At 23.5% G+C, this 18,048-nt stretch overlaps 4 protein-coding genes across 4 annotated transcripts; 1 reads left to right on the top strand and 3 right to left on the bottom strand.

Moving 5' to 3' along the window:
- Nucleotides 1-1,111: 1,111 nt before the first annotated feature.
- Nucleotides 1,112-5,358, bottom strand: PCHAS_1116200 (AP-2 complex subunit alpha, putative; the record flags this gene model as incomplete). The annotated part of the gene is made up of 6 exons (XM_016798578.1): nt 1,112-1,199; nt 1,303-1,403; nt 1,567-1,767; nt 1,872-2,040; nt 2,140-2,637; nt 2,735-5,358. The coding sequence occupies 6 exons, from the start codon at nt 5,356-5,358 to the stop codon at nt 1,112-1,114; spliced, it is 3,681 nt and encodes a 1,226-aa protein (XP_016653967.1).
- Nucleotides 5,359-8,321: 2,963 nt separating this feature from the next.
- On the top strand, nt 8,322-9,503 carry PCHAS_1116100 (mitochondrial import receptor subunit TOM40, putative; the record flags this gene model as incomplete). The annotated part of the gene is made up of 1 exon (XM_740980.2): nt 8,322-9,503. One exon carries the CDS (start codon nt 8,322-8,324, stop codon nt 9,501-9,503), a length of 1,182 nt encoding a protein of 393 aa, XP_746073.2.
- Nucleotides 9,504-10,679: 1,176 nt separating this feature from the next.
- On the bottom strand, nt 10,680-14,288 carry PCHAS_1116000 (conserved Plasmodium protein, unknown function; the record flags this gene model as incomplete). Its single annotated transcript, XM_016798577.1, has 1 exon — nt 10,680-14,288. The coding sequence occupies one exon, from the start codon at nt 14,286-14,288 to the stop codon at nt 10,680-10,682; it is 3,609 nt and encodes a 1,202-aa protein (XP_016653966.1).
- Nucleotides 14,289-15,500: 1,212 nt separating this feature from the next.
- PCHAS_1115900 (malate:quinone oxidoreductase, putative) lies at nt 15,501-17,063 on the bottom strand (the record flags this gene model as incomplete). Its single annotated transcript, XM_737246.2, has 1 exon — nt 15,501-17,063. The coding sequence occupies one exon, from the start codon at nt 17,061-17,063 to the stop codon at nt 15,501-15,503; it is 1,563 nt and encodes a 520-aa protein (XP_742339.2).
- Nucleotides 17,064-18,048: the final 985 nt, after the last annotated feature.

Raw genomic sequence — 18,048 nt, 5'->3', positions numbered from 1 at the left:
CCTTACAAGCTATAACATATATGTTTTTTCCCTTTTAATTTTTATTTGGGAATATATGTAAAATGTAAAAGCACAATTTGGGGGTATATTTTATATTTTTACAATTGCATTTCAAATTTTATTTATATGAGAATTATAGTATACAGTTAAAATGGGATTAGTTAAGCCGCTTGTTTATTAGTTGGGTATTATGTAATAATAAATAAGGCTAAACATTTCTGTTAATAAATAAAAGGGGAAAATAACAACTTTCTAAATAATTTACGTTATGCAAAAATTAAAAAATGCATAAAAAAATGCATAAAAAATAGCTTGGCTTATTTTATAGCAATATATTAAATTTTTTTAAATAAAAGTATGAATTATTCTAAGGCAACATTTTCTATATTTTAAAATGCCATGTTTTAAACTCGATTGATTTAATTTAATTTTTTACCAACCATTTATACATAAACTTTTAAATCCATAAATAAATGTAAGGCATAATTAGTGTAATAAAAAATATATTTTATTTATTTAAAAAAAATGAAATAAACATATTTTCACATTATCACATTAAAAAATGATTATATATTGTTACCCAGTTTAATCGTAATTTACATGTCTGATATGTTTGGGTACTCTCTTTTTATTATCCAACATTTTGCGAAATATAAAATTTTGTAAAATAAAAACAATGCTTTACTTTTTTTTTTATTTTACAATCTTAATAAGGGTATAAAAATATGATAGTAGAATATGTATGGCCATAAATGACCTGATCGATAAGTGTTATAATTATTTATAATTATTTAAAATGGCAAACAATATATAGTTGGCTTTATCGATCATGTATTTTAACAAAATTGGGGGTACACATATGTGTGCAAAGAGGTTGCTTAGATATATTTTTTGCATTTTTATTATTGTAGAAAAACGAATATGTCTACACTCTTTTTATTTTAACACAACTCATTTCTTAATACAATTATCAAGAGTTTAAGAAAGCAAATAAGTCACACAAAAAAATAAAAAAAAATTTAAAATAAACAAAAATCGGAAATAAAAAAAAAATTAAAATATAAATAAAACAATCAATAAAATAGAAACATCAAATGTATGTATATCATCACTATTTGCTTTTTATAAGATAAACTTCAAATATCTTATTCAGGTAATTATTCAATGGCTTTATGCTCGAAATGACTGATATCTGACACCTAAAGAATGGGAAAAATCCAGCATGAAATGTTAAAGCTGTATAAATAAAAAGGTGCAGCCATTCAACGTGCTTATATAACTTTTAATTGTGAAAATGCTTACCCTCTTGCCTCGTATCGAATTTTAACTAAAATCAAAATTTTGTTATCCGTGTTTGTTGTTGGGAAATGTATGGATCCCGATGCGCATATATGTGTTCCGATCTGTGCATAATGAAGTAAAAAAATATAAGTGAAATAAGCAAACATGGAAATGCCATAATATTGTTATCACTAATTCGGATGCGGATAATACTCGACGTGGCATACACTGGATTGTGTTGTGCTCGCTTTGATCGATTTATTGTTTTTTCTTTTTCCTTCTCACCTTTAAAACGTAAAAGTTAAAAGCGCTAGTCAAGTAGTTTACGAGGATTTTCTTCGAATGTTTTGGGAGACCCATCACAGTATCTTCACTATGAATTTGTGTGAACCCTTTCCAATACATTTTAAAAGATGCTTCGTTAATTTTGTTTTCTTTGATAAATCGTGTAATTAGAATTGGCAACTTGGAAGAAAACATTAGGTTCTATAGAAAAGTTTGAAAAACGAAAAGATTATGCATAAATGTGGAGACTTAAAATAGAAAGTAAAAAAGAGGTATGCATAATTAAAATAAAATTGTTTCTTTACCGGAGATGTTGGAGCAGTTACGTTGAAAAATATTATTGGCATAACATAAAAAATGTCTGAAACGGTGATATTTAATTTATATTCGCACACCTCATCTGCATTAATTATTTCGTTATTGATATTTTTTTGTTCTTTGATTTTGATTTGCTCAGACTCTTCAATGTTTATACTGTGAAGGGGTAAAAAAATAAAATAAAAATCATTTTAAAAATCGTTAAACATTTACAACTTCGAGAATCATGGTTATTCTATTTTATGGTTTGCCTACCTCATGATCTTGATCGGACCCTTGGAAATGTTCTTGATGTAAAATTGGAAGATGGCTTTATTTTCTTGGTATCTTTGTTTAAGTAAAATTGAAATAACTGCATTTTTGTAGAATAAGGACTTATCTAATAAACAGCCATTTAACCATAATTCATTTATATTATTTGCTTTTTGTAATCCTAGCATTTTAAATAGATTTCCATTGTCTTCTGAACCTTTATCACTTGTTTTTGATTTGCTACTTGAATCGTTAGAGGATTTTTTTGAATCACCATCGTCCGAAGAAGACGAAGAAGATGATGATGATGAAGAATCATCTTGAGCTTTTCTTTTATTATAACTTTCATCAGATGAATCCGACGAAACTTTATCGCTCGAATATTTACTTACTTCATCATTTTCTTCATCAAAATTTGCATATTTATTTGGCTTATTTTTATCGTTAAATTTTTCATTTATTAGTTGGGTATCCTTTTCAAGCAAGTCGATATTGGCATGTCTGCAAAGGGAGAGGAAAAAGGGAAACGACAAAGCATGTATATATTGTATCGGAATAAATAAACACGATTCAAAATTGTCAAAAATGATAAACTTACTTATTATTCTCTATGAGTCGCTTGATAAGAAAGTTTTTGTGCATCTTTCGAGTATTGTATAGAGGCATATTTTTAAGAACAGAATTAATTAAATTAAAATTGTTAGTATTGCAAAGGTTCATAAATTCACAAGCTCTTGTTTGTAACTCTAAATTTGGATGATCAATACAGTCAGATAAAATTTTTTTAACATTTCCAACTAGCTTATGTTCATAAAAAACCATTTTCATAAGTGCAAGTAAAATAACAGATTTTGTACTTGTTGTAGTAAATTTATAATATTTTTCTAAAATTTTAAACTGATTTTTCATTGGTATTTTATTTTTTATTAAGTGTCCAAAGGAACCAATAATATAAGAACATAAATCTATAAGTAATTCTATTTTACAAATATTTTTAGATAAATATCTATAACATTTCATAGCAGCATACATTTGTGCCTTTTTTTCTTCTTCCGTATTATTAATTATATCATTATTTCGGTTCGTATTTTTTTTATTATTTGAATTGTCATTACTTGTATTGCTTGACGTATCTGAATTATCATCTTTCATTGATAATAAATTATTTCCAGCTTTTTTGTTTTGTGCAAATCCAGTTAGTACTTGTACGCATCTATAACATACATCTTTAAATATATACTTATGTGCAATTTCAATTATTTTAAATATAACATCAATATACCAAGCCATATTTGTTGAAAACTGTTCAGCTAAAATACATATTTTTATAATTATTTCATTTTGTATATATGGATCAACATATGGTAAGTGTTGTAAAAATATATTTATTAAATATTTCCAATTTGATGTATTACACATGTTGAATAAGATATTAAATGTTTGTAACTTGATTGTTATATCATCACTTTGTAATAGCTTTACTAAATAGGAAATATGTTTCTCTAGCTTATTATAAATTTGTGGTGTTATTTTAAATTGAGATAAACAATTAAGTATAACATATTTTATATTTGATTTTTTTGTATTAAGGGATGATATTATTAAGGTAAGTAAAAGGTCTCTATTTCTTTCTTCAACTTTATCATCTAAAAAGTTATATATAGAAGAACATTCATAGATGATTGCATATTCTATATATACAATACTTTTATTTATTTTCATCGATCCATTTTTTTCTTTTTTTCGATTATTTAAATAGATGTTATTTTTGTCGAGTACATTTTTTGAAAGCGGATTTTGATTTGGTGACATGTTCATATTATTTTGATAATTCTCTACAAGATCTATACTTGATATATTCCAAAATGAAGAATGACTTTTAAATTTTTTATAAGATTTACTTAATATTTTATATAGAATATCATTTATATTATTTAAAATAGATTGTGATAGACTATGCATTTCATATAGCTGTATCATCTGTAAACATTTAATTAATAAAAATGGATATCTAAATTGACTATAATAAAATCCTTCATCAATTTTTAAATTTTCATCTAATATTAAATATATTATATTTATTATATAATTAATATATTTATTTATATATTTATTTATTTCAAAAAAATTTATTTCTTTAACATTTATTGAACATTCAGATTCGATTTCTCCAAATTTTTCTGCTCTCTTTAAATCAGTGTAAGTAAGATTTTGTTCAATAATTAAATCTAAGGTTCCTTTTTTTTTTTTTAATTCATCTTTTATATTTATTGAAAATCGTTTATGAGATGGGATATTTGGTGAGTTGTTTCGATTTACATAATCACTATCGATACTGTTACTGTCTGAATTATTATTTGATTCTTTATCTTCATCACTGTTTCCATTTAATTTATTTTTTTTATTTCCATTTTTAAGACTACCGGCACTACTTGTCTCGTCTTTATAATTTTCTCTTTTGTTTCCTATACTATTAATAATAGGATCATCATCACGATTTGAATTTTTTTTTTTTTTTTCATCATCCTCTTTCTTTTTTGTAAATAAAAATAAAGTTTCATATTTTTGGAAAATCAATATTATAATGTATATCAAATTTAAATAGGAACAAGCATTAAACATATTTATTTCAGATATATTTTGATCAAGAAATTTAAAAATTTCTAAATCGTTTTTATTTTTAAATAACAAATCATGTCTTTTTTTATATATATTTGCTAAACATAAAAAAGCTTTTTTTCTAATATTCGGTTTGTAAATATAATTTGATGTAACTATGTGTAATATATCTTCATATAAATTTTCAACCAGTAATTCATTTATTTTATGGCTTGTAAAATGTAAAGCTAAAAAGTTAATTTTTTCATCATAGTTTTTTATATCTAACTTAATAGTACTTACCATCATATTTAAAATCTCATTATTATCATGAACTAATAAAGACAATGCTGTATATCCACAATATTTATCGCTAAAATCGCTACTAGATATTAATTTGATTATATTTAAATAGGGTAAGGATATACTATACCCTAATATATGGCAATATATTAATTTCCATATGTATTTCTTTCTTTTATAATTTGTTAAATTCTTCTCATTAAATTGTTTTTTTATTTTAATTATTTCTCCAAGTATTTTCTGTTCTTCTTCCTCTTTACTTTTACAATTTCGTACTTCTTCAATAAAACAGTATAATCCTTTTATGTTATATTTAAGCATTTTGGCTAGTCAGTTTTTTTTTTTTTTTTTCCAACAAAAAAATGGCTAGACATGTAGGTAGCCCATTATAAAGATATACAAATTAATGTTTAATTATAACTACTTTTGAATAATTTATGAATATAGTAGGTATGTCCAACTGATCTACATAAGTAAATATACATGAAACAAACGAAATATTGCATACACAAAAATGGTAATCAGGTATAAGTACAAATAATCTATAGTTATTCCCGTGGAGTAACAAAAAATGAAAATACAATAAAAATATAAATCAAAACCACGAACAGTGTATATTAAAAAGGTGCTTCGACGTTTGTTTGTCTCGTAAGGAATATATATAAAGCGGATTATGTACGGAAAAAAAAATATATGCAAAACAAATTAATAAAAAATTTTAAATATACTTTATATATACTATATCAACATATTATATGTTGTATAAATGGAAAACACGTATTTATATTCTCAGCTTATGTATTGTTTCATCAAAATGGGATGAAAATATAAATACTTCAACAACCTTAGGTTTAAAAATTTTATGGACGAAATAAATAATATATAATATAGATTTCTCTTTGTCTTTATAATATATTAATACAAAATATGTTTTTTTTTTTTTTCATTTATTTAGTATATCAAATAAATAAAATTATAATTTTAAAGTTCTCTTAAAATCGTATTTTTATACTATTCATACTGTTAATATATCTAATTAAATATTGTTTTTTATTAGGCATTCATATGTAAAAGTAAATATATATAAATATATAATATATACATGTACATGTTCAGGCAAAATAGTAACAATTTTTTATACAATAAAAATTACAATATTTTTTTGTATATTTTTATATGCTATTATTTTGATAAACTGATTAGGAAAATTTTTTTTTTGAAACAAAAATATGATAACACTAACTATATATAAATATATATTTTTTTCGGAATAAAAAAACGGATATAAATCGTTCTATTTATATGTATCATAATAATTTTAAAATATAATCTTTATTAGGAATGAAAAATGGATACAACATAATAAATAGTTGGTTAAAATATTTGACAAAATTATAGTAGGAAAAAAAAATGAAAATAATATTTTGTGGTTTTACGAATTTTTTTCGCCACCTCAAAAATGCATATTTTAAATATAACATAAATGTCTCTCTAATCTTTTAGAAATAAATCAAATATATTCCAATACTATATTTTATACAAATTAAATAATATATCTTTGTATATGGTTATGAAAGATGGTTTTATTCAAAATTATAGAAATACTACTCCTCTTATTAAGTAGGCGTTATTTTATGCAATAAGTACTACACCATTTTTATGGAATGTAAGTTAGGTAGCGGTAGTGCCAAGCTTGGTCTGCTTGTCCACGGCAAATAGTCAAAAATGGAAAAAGAGAAAGACAATAATAAAGAAAAACATGATAAAGCACAAAACAGTGAACCATTTTATACTGTATTATTATTGTGCTTCCCACTCTCCTTACATCAATGAACTATCATATTACTATCCTTATTTATATTAACCATTTTGATGGTTTCCACAATATGCACTAAAATAAAATAACTATGTTATGTGCTTTCTCTTTCCTTTGTAATAGTCCTTGTTCTAACATATGGATCACAAAATGGTAGCACAGCAAAGTGTATCCATACATATAGTGTTTTAAAAATGTTTGTACATCCTTAAGAGAAAACACTTTTATTAGTTCTTACTTTTTATTTTGCTTATTATTTTGCTTATAATTTTTCCATTATTTTGTCGCTATTTTACACAAAAATAAGGCGAAAATTGGGGGCAGGGGATTTACGGCTTTTCCCTTTCCCATACATATCCCACATTATTTTATATTAATAAATGATAAATAAATATAAAATAAAATGTTATCAAAATAATGCTTAGCAATACATGTGTTTGTGAAAAAATATAAGCTTATTATTTATAATTACACGTGTCATATATAATATATAATTATATAGAAATTTGGATATGCATATATATAATGTAATTTTACTTTGTTCCAAATTTAAATCAACATATATTATTTTATGGTCATAAAAAAAAAAAATATATATGTGCATATAGCTAGTTTATATAATAAAAAAAAATAAAATATAAATAAAATTATTAACAGAATATAAAACCATAATATTATTGAAATAATTAATCTTTTTATAGTTTATGTTCTTATATATATGTTTACATAGATTTTGTGAAAAAAAATATATAAAATAAATATATATAAATATAAAACATATAATGTATAAACAAGAATAGGTTTACAATTTTGCACAGAAAATGATGAGATTAAAAAAATATATAAAATAAAAAATATATCTTATATTCTTAAAGTGAAATTCTATATATATTTATGGAGTATGCTCGATTTTTATAAGATTATAAATAATTTATTTTTAAGTATATATTTTTGTAAATATAAATATTGTTTAAATGAATTATATATATATGTATTTTTTTATTTGAATTATACTACTTGGTGTAGTTTTTATAGTGTACAACCTTTTGAACGCATGTATGTACACAGTTTTGTATTGTTTTAAGTATCCATTCTTTTACTTTTTTGCATAAATGTTGTTATAAAGGCTTATGAAAAACAAGCCATCGAAAGCTAGAGAAATCAAGCGATAGTTATAGTCTTTACTAACGTATTTAAAAACGGTTAAAAAATTGTATATATTTTTTTGAATTCATTTTATCTTATGATTTATGTTTATGCCTAAGCGTATGAATGTTCCTCGAATTAAATCCAAATAAATGTCCTTATACTTTAAAAAAAAAAAAAAAAACAATACCATAAGGCTGTACTAGATTAATGCAGTTTAAAAAGTATAGTTAGGGCATAGTAAAAGGGATAAAAGAAAAGAGGTGAAAAAAATATAACCTCCACGTGCACACATATACAAATACATGTTTATGCACATATTATGGAGATAACAAATGCTTTTAAAAGATTGTTTCGACAAAAATTTGAATATATAGAACGTAACTCGATTTTTGACACACGACAGAAGAAAGATGAGGAACCAAATAGAAAGAAAGGAAGATTTTTTAATAATAAATTATTAACATTATGTGAAGAAATAAATGAAATAGATAATTATCAAAAAAAAAAATATGGTGATATTGATAATATTAATGATATAGAAAAAAATAAACACAATGACGATGATAAAAATTCAAAGGATGCAAATTTGATGCCATTTGCAAATACATTTGATGCCCCTAATGCTTTATTATTTGAAAATTTAAATAAAGAATATAAATATATAACTACCCAAGATAATTTTGATGGATTTAGATTTGAAGTTGATAAAAATGTTAATAAATATCTACAATCGACCCATACTTTATTTTTAGGTACATCCTTAAGGGATGTCGGATATTTATATCAATTCGGAGCAAATTTTGCAAGTAGTGATAATACTTTATTAATGATTAGTAGAGTTAATTTGGATGGTAGTGTTAATGGAAGATTTTGTAAAAAAATAAATAATTTTTTCGATTGTAAATTTAATTTTAATACATATAATAAAAATGATCCAAGAAATATGTATGAAATGTCATTAGAAGTAAATAATCCACAAAATACTTATAATTTTAAAACAATATGGCAAGGGGCTTGGATATTTAATGCTTCCTATACACAATTATTAACGAAGAAATTACAAGCAGGTGTCGATTTGACATATATAGGATCCAATTGTGCATCCATTGGATCTTTTGGTTTACGATATAATCATAATAATCATGTCTTGACTATGCAATGTGTTAGACAGCCAAACTTTAAATCACCAGAATTTATGTTAAATCAGGCACACTCATATAAAATGCAATATGCTAGAAAAATATCCGATCGTTTATCGGTGGGAACAGAGCTTGAACTTACTCCAGAAACTAAAGAATCAGCAATGAGATTAGGTTGGGATTATTCATTTAGACATGCAAAGGTACAAGGGTCAATTGATACTAGTGGTAAAATTGCTGTTTTTACTCAAGACTATTCAGGATTTGGAGTTAGTGGATACATTGATTATTTAAATAATGAATATAAATTTGGTTTTATGATGCACATTGCTCCGTCACAAGAACAGCCACAACCACAATAAATGAACAATTTTTTTTGGCTTAATAGTGTATCATTATAATGTTAGTAAAATTAATTTATATATTTTAAAAAAAAATCTACAGAAATAGCTAGCTGTAGAAAAAAAAATATTAAAATAATTATTTGTAGAAAAAAAAATATTAAATTAGCTAGCTGTAGAAAAATATATTGAATTGGCTAGCTGCTCAAAAAAAAGCAAAAAATTATGAACGGATAAAATTTCAAATTTATATATACAATATTTTTTAAGATTTAATTTGGATTTATAATGGGTATACAGAAATATTTGTATCCCATATTTATTATGCGTATGCTGAGTTTGCATTTTTGTCAGAATTTATGCGAAAATTGTATATTTGTAACTTTTAAATAATTCCATAGAATGTGTATATATACACTTTCTTCCCTAAATAAATATATTGGACATGCTTTTTTTATTTCTGTAATTAATTCATTATGCTACTTTAATCTTTTTCTTTTTATATATACGAATTTTCTTCGTTAATATTTATTGCATTTTGAAAATATTCCAATACCTGAATGCTCCAAACATATTTTATATGCCCCATTCATTTTATTGTTTATCATTATTTTTATTACAATGTTTATCAAAATTTTTATAGAATTTTAGTTGCAATTTTTTTTTTATTACATTCTTGCTTTCCCTTTTGACAATTTAGCATAGTCAGTTAGGAAAGCAAATAAAAAACATATACAAATTAAAACAATTTTTAATTTCTTTAAATTTTAAGAAAAATATATTTTTACATAATCAATGGATGGTTTGATAAGAAAGTTTATGCCATGGTAAAATACGAATAAAAATAATGATAAAATAATAATAAAATAATGATAAAATAAAAAATAGGAAACTACTTTGCACCTTAAGAAGTGCACACACATATGGGGGGTATCTCCTCTTTCAAAATAAAACAATGCATTAAAATGTTTCAAAAAAAAACTATATGGTAATATCGGGTACCCATAAAATATATGGGCTTGTTTGTCTACTCAAAAAATGTGATGAATTATTTTTTTTTACATGACAACTTATGGTTCTCATCATGTGCAGGAAATGAAATGTGCACATGAATTACTTAAAAAAATTAATTCAAACAATAAATGGGATATATAATGCTTCTACTGTTTATTGCTATAGTTTGTCCCATTGACTTTTTCAATGATCAATGTGAAGTGTCGTGAAACAAGTGCCATCGGACTCCAAATTGGAGATGACCTTATTCATTATTTCCGACATATCGCTATCAAAATTGTTATTATATGACATATTTACAGATTGAATAATCGGAATTAAAGATGCTAAAATAAGGTTGTGATATTTGTTCGAATAATCACAGTTAGTTAAAACTATGTCATAGAAAACTTTCTGAAGAATTTGATATAATTCTTTATCGTGTAATATAGTAAGTATATTTTTTATGCATTTAAAAAGTTTTAAACATCTGATTAGGAAAATATTTCTTTTTTTTTGATTCATTATATTTTTACGTGTCTCTAAATAGGTGTTTATATAGATACGAACCCTCTCTCGAATTTTTAAAAATAATAAATCATTTTCATCATTATATGTTATATAATCCTTTATTATGGCAACTAAGTTTATACTTTGATTTAATGAAAATGGATTCCATACATTATCTATAAGTTCATATATTTTATTATTAAATATATTTTTATATAAATTTTTTAATATTTCTTTTTCACTCGTTACATCATAAATAAGTATTAGCTCATCCATGAATTTGTACCATTCAAATGATTTTATAAATGGACTAGTATTGAAACATTTTTTATTAAGTTTGTATTTTTTTTTTTCAAAATTTGGATTTTTTCGAAACTTTTTAAATGTGGGATGTATTTTATTTATGTTTTCAAAGTTGATGTTGTTTTCTTCATTACTATTTTCGCTTTCCCTTTTTGTCATATTATTATTTACACTTTCTTCATCTGTACAGCTTGAACTACTTACAGAAATTTCGCTTTCAGACTCATCCGATGAATCTAATAATTGATTATCATCATTGTCACTATTTATGAATAGGTTGTTGTAATTAAAATGGGGAAACACATTCTCGTTACTACCATTTGTTATGTTTTCTATTTCTTCGTTGTCATCTTTATCTATCATGAATGGATCACTTTTTATTTGCTTGTCATAAATGTCGAGTTTATGATTTTTTTTTTTTTTTTTTAGTGCGAATTGTAAAATTGGATCCCAATAAAGTAGCTCTAATTTTACAAAAAAAAAAAATATGTCTTCAAAACATTCCAAGCAATTATTATTTTTATAAAAATCATTATTATAATATTTAAATAAATAAAAATATTTTATTACACTTTTAAAATTTAAAAAATATAAATTCACATTTTCAAATATGTTTTCAATAAGAGAAAGGAACTTATTTTTTATGTCTTTCATTTTGATGGTTTGAAAATATTTTGTCTTTTCATTTTTAGTTTTGTCTTTAAAATTGGGTTGGCTATCACCCTCACCAACATTCGATGAGTCAGTAGAATAATTACTTGAAAAACCATCAAGCATATAATGATAAGACGTTTTATCAAAATAATTATAATTATAAATATTTTTAATAAAATTGTTGTAAAATAAAATAAGAGTATGTATGTCGTTTTGGTTTTGAATAAAATTGTCTTCTTTTATGAGATAATTTAAATAAATTGATTTATATTTATTTTTTTTTATTTTATAAAATTTTGAATTAAATATATAATCATCAATAAATTTAAGTTTATGATGCTCATAATATTCTTTATATATATACAACTTCATATTAAAATAAATTGTTGTAAAACTGCTTTCCATTTTGTATAATAATTTTAATGCATTATCAATACATTTTGATTTTTCTAAAATAAGATTTTTTAAAATTGCTATAAATTTATTAATATATATACATGTAATAAATTGTTTTTTTTTTATTTTACATATTTTTTTTAATTTTTTATATTCTATATTATTATGTTGTTCTAAACGTTTTTTATTTTCATAATTTTTAATTCGACTTTTATAATTTTCATATTCCTTTTTTATATCATTATTCATTTTGACAATTTCTAAATTACACACACCATATTCTTCAAAGTTTTTTTTAATATTCTCAAACATATTTTCATTTTCACAATTATAAAAACTAATATCTCCAATGTCGTCTTTATTTTTTAAAACTTTTTCATCAATATTGTTTAGTGTGTGTCCCTTTTCTACTTTTCCATTTTCATCCGTTTTTACTTTATTTAAATCATTTGTTTTTTCGTTTTTTGTTGGAATATTTCCAGTTGATTTGTCATTCATATATATATCTTCATTTAAATTATCATCATAATTTGAGCTAGCTAAAAATTCCATTTTTTTTTTTTCATTAGTTAGCTCTTTAAAAATATTCCTGTTAATAATTTTTTTTATTTTATGATTTTCATTTTCGTCATTTTCATCACTTATATTATCATAGTTTGTATACGATTTGTATAATTTGGAAGTGTCATATTTCCCTTTGCTTTCTAATTCGTCATTTGAAGAATCTTTTCTTATTTCTGACTCTTGATCATGCTTACTTTTTTCATATAAATTTCCTATTCCTTCATTTTTATTTTTTTTTATTAATAGTTTATATTTAAGTTCCTTTAAAGTTTCATAGTTATATGTGTCATCAAGTTCAAAGTCGTCTTCATTTTCAAAATTATTTATTTCATTTGAAAAAATATTTTTTTTGGAAATATTATCACCAGCATAAGAATAATCATAAGGATATAATTTTTCACAATCATCATTTGAATTTTCTTCATATTCAAATAAATATTTTTCGGATATTTCTTTTTTCTTTCGAATAATATTTTTTTTTAATTTTATTTCTTTAATTAATTTATTTTCTTCATCATTTTCATCATCCATTTCGTCTTCAAAATTAATTATAACTTGGTCACCATATAGTTGTTCATTTTCCTGTCCAAGCAAGCTATTATCAGTTGCTATCTTATTTTTGTAATTATTATTCATTTGTGATATGTTTTGAAAATTTTTATCACCTTTTACACCGTTATAACTATACGGACTATCCCCATCCATTTCGTTAATTCCACCTTCCGTTTCTCTCATTGTAAATGCGCCATTCTCATCGCTGTCGCCCTCTTTGGTGTGCATAGAATACCTATTTGTAATGTACTTTTGATAATACTGTTCATCATTTTGTGCACTGTCCTTTATGCTATTGATTTTTTCGATGTTTTCTTTTTGTTTATATATATCATTACTATTGATACCAGCAAATTTTTTCTTCATATTTTTTTTTTTTTTTTTTATCATTATATAATTTTCACTATCACTACCACTATCATGATCACTATATATATTAAAGCTTGTATTTAATTTATTTACTCTATCCATTTCTTCCTTTTTCTTCCTTTCTATAAAACTCATTTTTTTTTTTTGCTTTTCATTTTTTTCTAATTTAAAATCAGATTGCTGATTCCCCATAGTATCTTCATCATTAATGTTTCTATTTTCAGGCGTAACTGATGGTGCTGCATTTTTTTTTATTTCGCTTAAATCGTTTTCATCTTGTGATATTATGCCTTCTTCATGTGTGCTTACATTGTTATTGATTTTATTTTCTTTTTCATTTTGTCCTACTGCATTATTTTCTTCATTCAAGGGACCTTTAAATAAATTGCCTTCGTCACCATTTCCTGAATCATCAACCAAACTCTTCTTTATATTTTTTTTAACAACCTTCCTTTTTGAAAACATATTAAGACTTGTTTATTATTATACTCTCCCCTTCAAATATAAGCATATGCCTAACCAATGATGTATATATTTATGCTCATGTATTAATATTTGATAATATTTTCTTAGGAAAATATATTACCCATAAGCTTTACGCATTCTTTCTATAGTATATATATTTTTGCATTTTCAATATTCTTCCTGAAAATTATCAAAAATAACTTATCTTCCCTTTCTATACAAAATATGAAAAACCTATTTCAGCATGGCGTTTTTAACAAATTTAATGTCGCGTTATAAATAGGTATAGGCAAATATATATAATGATATGAAAAAGCAATTTATAAAAAGGCATAAAGTGGTTATTTCAATTTTTGTAAAATGCCTTATTACATGTCATTGTTATTTTGCTGCTCTCCTTGGATTAAGCAACTATAACTTATGTACTATGACATAAAAATTTCCATTTATGAGCTTGTGAGTTGTGGGAACAAACTAAATGATTATAAATATTGCTCATTTCACAACGCCCTTGCTTAACATAATTCATGAATTAAAATAAAAAAAAATGTATTTCCACAACTAGCTAAAAGTATATATTGCCATATAATTTAATAGGAAAAAAAAAATATTTTAAAATATTATATGAACGTTCAGAAAATTTTTGTTTTTTTTCTTTTTTGTGCATATATAATTATTTACAATTTTTTCATCCCATTTTAATGTATTTTTTAATGCATATTTATTTGTTTGAAAAAATGTATAATGGGATTTATAAAAATATAATTTTCGACAATTTGGCAGGATAATAACATAATTTATAAAGAGCATACACGCTTAACATTTTCATGTTATTTCAAAGTAGCGTGTATTTGAAAGTCTTTTCTTTTTTTGTGTATTATGCAAAATGATGTGTTTAAAAAAGTTCACTAGCTAATGAATATTCTACATATTGCATGCATAGTACATAAAAAAGGAGTATGAAAAAATGCACATATATATATGCGTGCGAAAAAAGTTTATATTTCTTTTTTGATTTTTATAACATGTTAATTTATATTCTAATGAATGGTCTCCCTTCAAATAGCTAAAAAAACGTAAAAAACAACGAAATAATAATATAATGACAAATAGGGTATCAATCAATAGATTTCTCTTTATATCTCTGTTTACTATAAAAAATTGATAAAACAACTTTTATTTTCTGCAAATTTTTGAAATATCACAGTTTGGTTACAAATAATTAACTGGGTAATCCCCTTGATAGAGATATTTGTTGACATCCTTTTTGTTAACAGTTTCATTAAGTCTTTCACAAATAGTGTTCATGTCAAATTCTCCATTCCCCAAGCATGTCGTAGCACCAGGAGATGGTGTAACATTAAATAGGATGTTTTTACCAGGATCTATTTTTCCTTCTCCCAAAATAAGTTTTTTTGATTTTTTGTTTATAAGTTGTGGTCTAACCCCTCCAAATCCAACACAATAAGATAAATGATTTACAGTGAGAGATGGAATAATTTTTTGAACATCTTTTAAAAATAGATATTTATTTAAAATCGGTATTTCAAATAAGAAATTTCTCGAAATATATTTTAACATTGTTAGATCTTTAAACAAATTAAAGTAGACATGAAATAGGCTCATATCTGGGTTCCAGACTTTTAAAAAATCAAATAAAGTTTTCATATTATCTCTTTCAAGTAAAGGTAAAGGTAAAGCGGTTGGGCCAAAACGGGTTTTATCTTTTGCAATAATATCTGGATCACCATGTACAGCTGCAAATGGCAATGCTGGATTTTGTATAGTATACACTTTGCCATTTAGCATTTTATTAGTAAAATAAAAGCTACCCGCTACAGGTAAGCAACTATATTCCAATCCATAATTCATTTTTTGAGCTATTAATAATGAATGCCCACATGCAGATACAACTACAAACCTTGATTTCAAAATACCTTTATTTGTATGTATTTTAAATAATGAATCATTTACTTCTTCTATATTTATAACTTCAGTAGAAACATTGATAGAAATTTTTTTATTTTTATTATTTAAATTTTGTGAAGATTCAATAAAACTTTGTGATAATTTTTGATAATCACATGTAGTTAATTCAGGTGGCATATATAGAGATGCTATCATTTCGTCTCTTAATTTATTTTGACTTTTTAATGCTACATTTGGTTCTACTTTATATATATCATTTTTATTATATAATTTCATAGTTTTAAATAATTGTTTAAATGTTGGATATCTTTCTTCTAAAAATTGACATTCTCTTTCCCCAACTCCTAAAACCATTTTTTGTGTTATACATGATATATCTTCTCGTTTTTCTTTTGGTAAATGTGATAAATAATTTCTTAACATATCAGCATATCTTTTTATAAATTTAGCTTTTTCAAAACTATAATTTGTTTCTATATCTCCACAATGGATCGTTTGACTATTATTTTTTCCATGTGAAGCTACTTGAGCAAATCCATCTCGTCTTTCTATTATTGCTAATTTTTTTAAGCTTGAAAATTTAGATAATAAAAATAGTAAGGCGGTACCTGTAACACCACCACCAATAATTACTGTATCATATACATCATTTCCTAATTCATTTTGTTTATTTACATTTATGGATACTTTTTCACTACTGTTTGATTTTGTACTGAAGCTTCTGTTTTCCCTTAACGAATTTATATTATACGTCTCATTAGTAGAACAGCTATATAACTTACATGATATATCATTTACATTGTTTTTACCATTTATCCTTCGAACGATATTCTTAATATTCAGCATTTTTTAATAAGCTGATATATTCATATATCTTTTTTGAAATATAAAATTTTCACTATAAAAAATTTTACTTATGTGATAGTGTGTATATATTCGGAAGTGTATGCATATATTCTATATACTTACTTATTTGTATATTTTGCGAAAATTAAAATAGCTAACTGTACTATCACATATTATGGACATATTATATATGTTTGCCAATATCAAATTTATTTAAAAAAAAAAAGTAAGGGTTAATTTGTTTGGTTTTATTTTACTATATTTTACAATTTTTGTTTATTCTTTTTCCTTCATATAAAAGAATTAAAATATAAAGAAAAAAAAAGAATATACTAATAATATTGATTTTTAATAACCCAAATTTAAAAAGATACGAACGTATATATAAACATATTATTCACTTAAAAATATTTCCTTATTGTTGATGTACTTTTTATTTTTTATATATCTCATTGAATATAGCTTAAAACCAACTATAAGGAAGCTATTTTTTTTTTTCTTATAAATTTTTTATAAAAAAAATACAATAATTCTTTTATATTGAAAAAAAAACGATATGCATATATATATATAATAATATGAACTTTGCAAATTGCTATATTTTTTAACATATATATATGATTATTTATGTAGAGGTATATATATATTTTCCGAATATTTTTTTAATATTAAGCCTTACACTCTGTTAATATAGCATAGAACAATTTGTCAAATTGCTATAACTAGTGAGAATAAATATTGTGTTTTATTTTTCCTTCTATAATTTTTTTCATTTCATTTTTTGTACTTGATTTATTTTCCGTTTCATTTTTTGTACTTCATTTTTCACTTCATTTTTCAACCTTGTTGATTTCTCATGGGAAAACAGAACTATTTTATAGAAAATTTTAATTATATTTTTAATAATTTACTTAAACATTAACATATTTTATATATTAACAGTTTTAGTGAGTCATAATTATAAGACATTTTTACTTTTATATAA

The sequence above is a fragment of the Plasmodium chabaudi genome (assembly GCF_900002335.3).
Source record: "Plasmodium chabaudi chabaudi strain AS genome assembly, chromosome: 11".
NCBI lineage: Eukaryota > Apicomplexa > Aconoidasida > Haemosporida > Plasmodiidae > Plasmodium > Plasmodium chabaudi.
The sequence above is the reverse complement of the archived record's forward strand: the minus strand, read 5'-3'. Positions and strand labels throughout refer to the sequence as shown.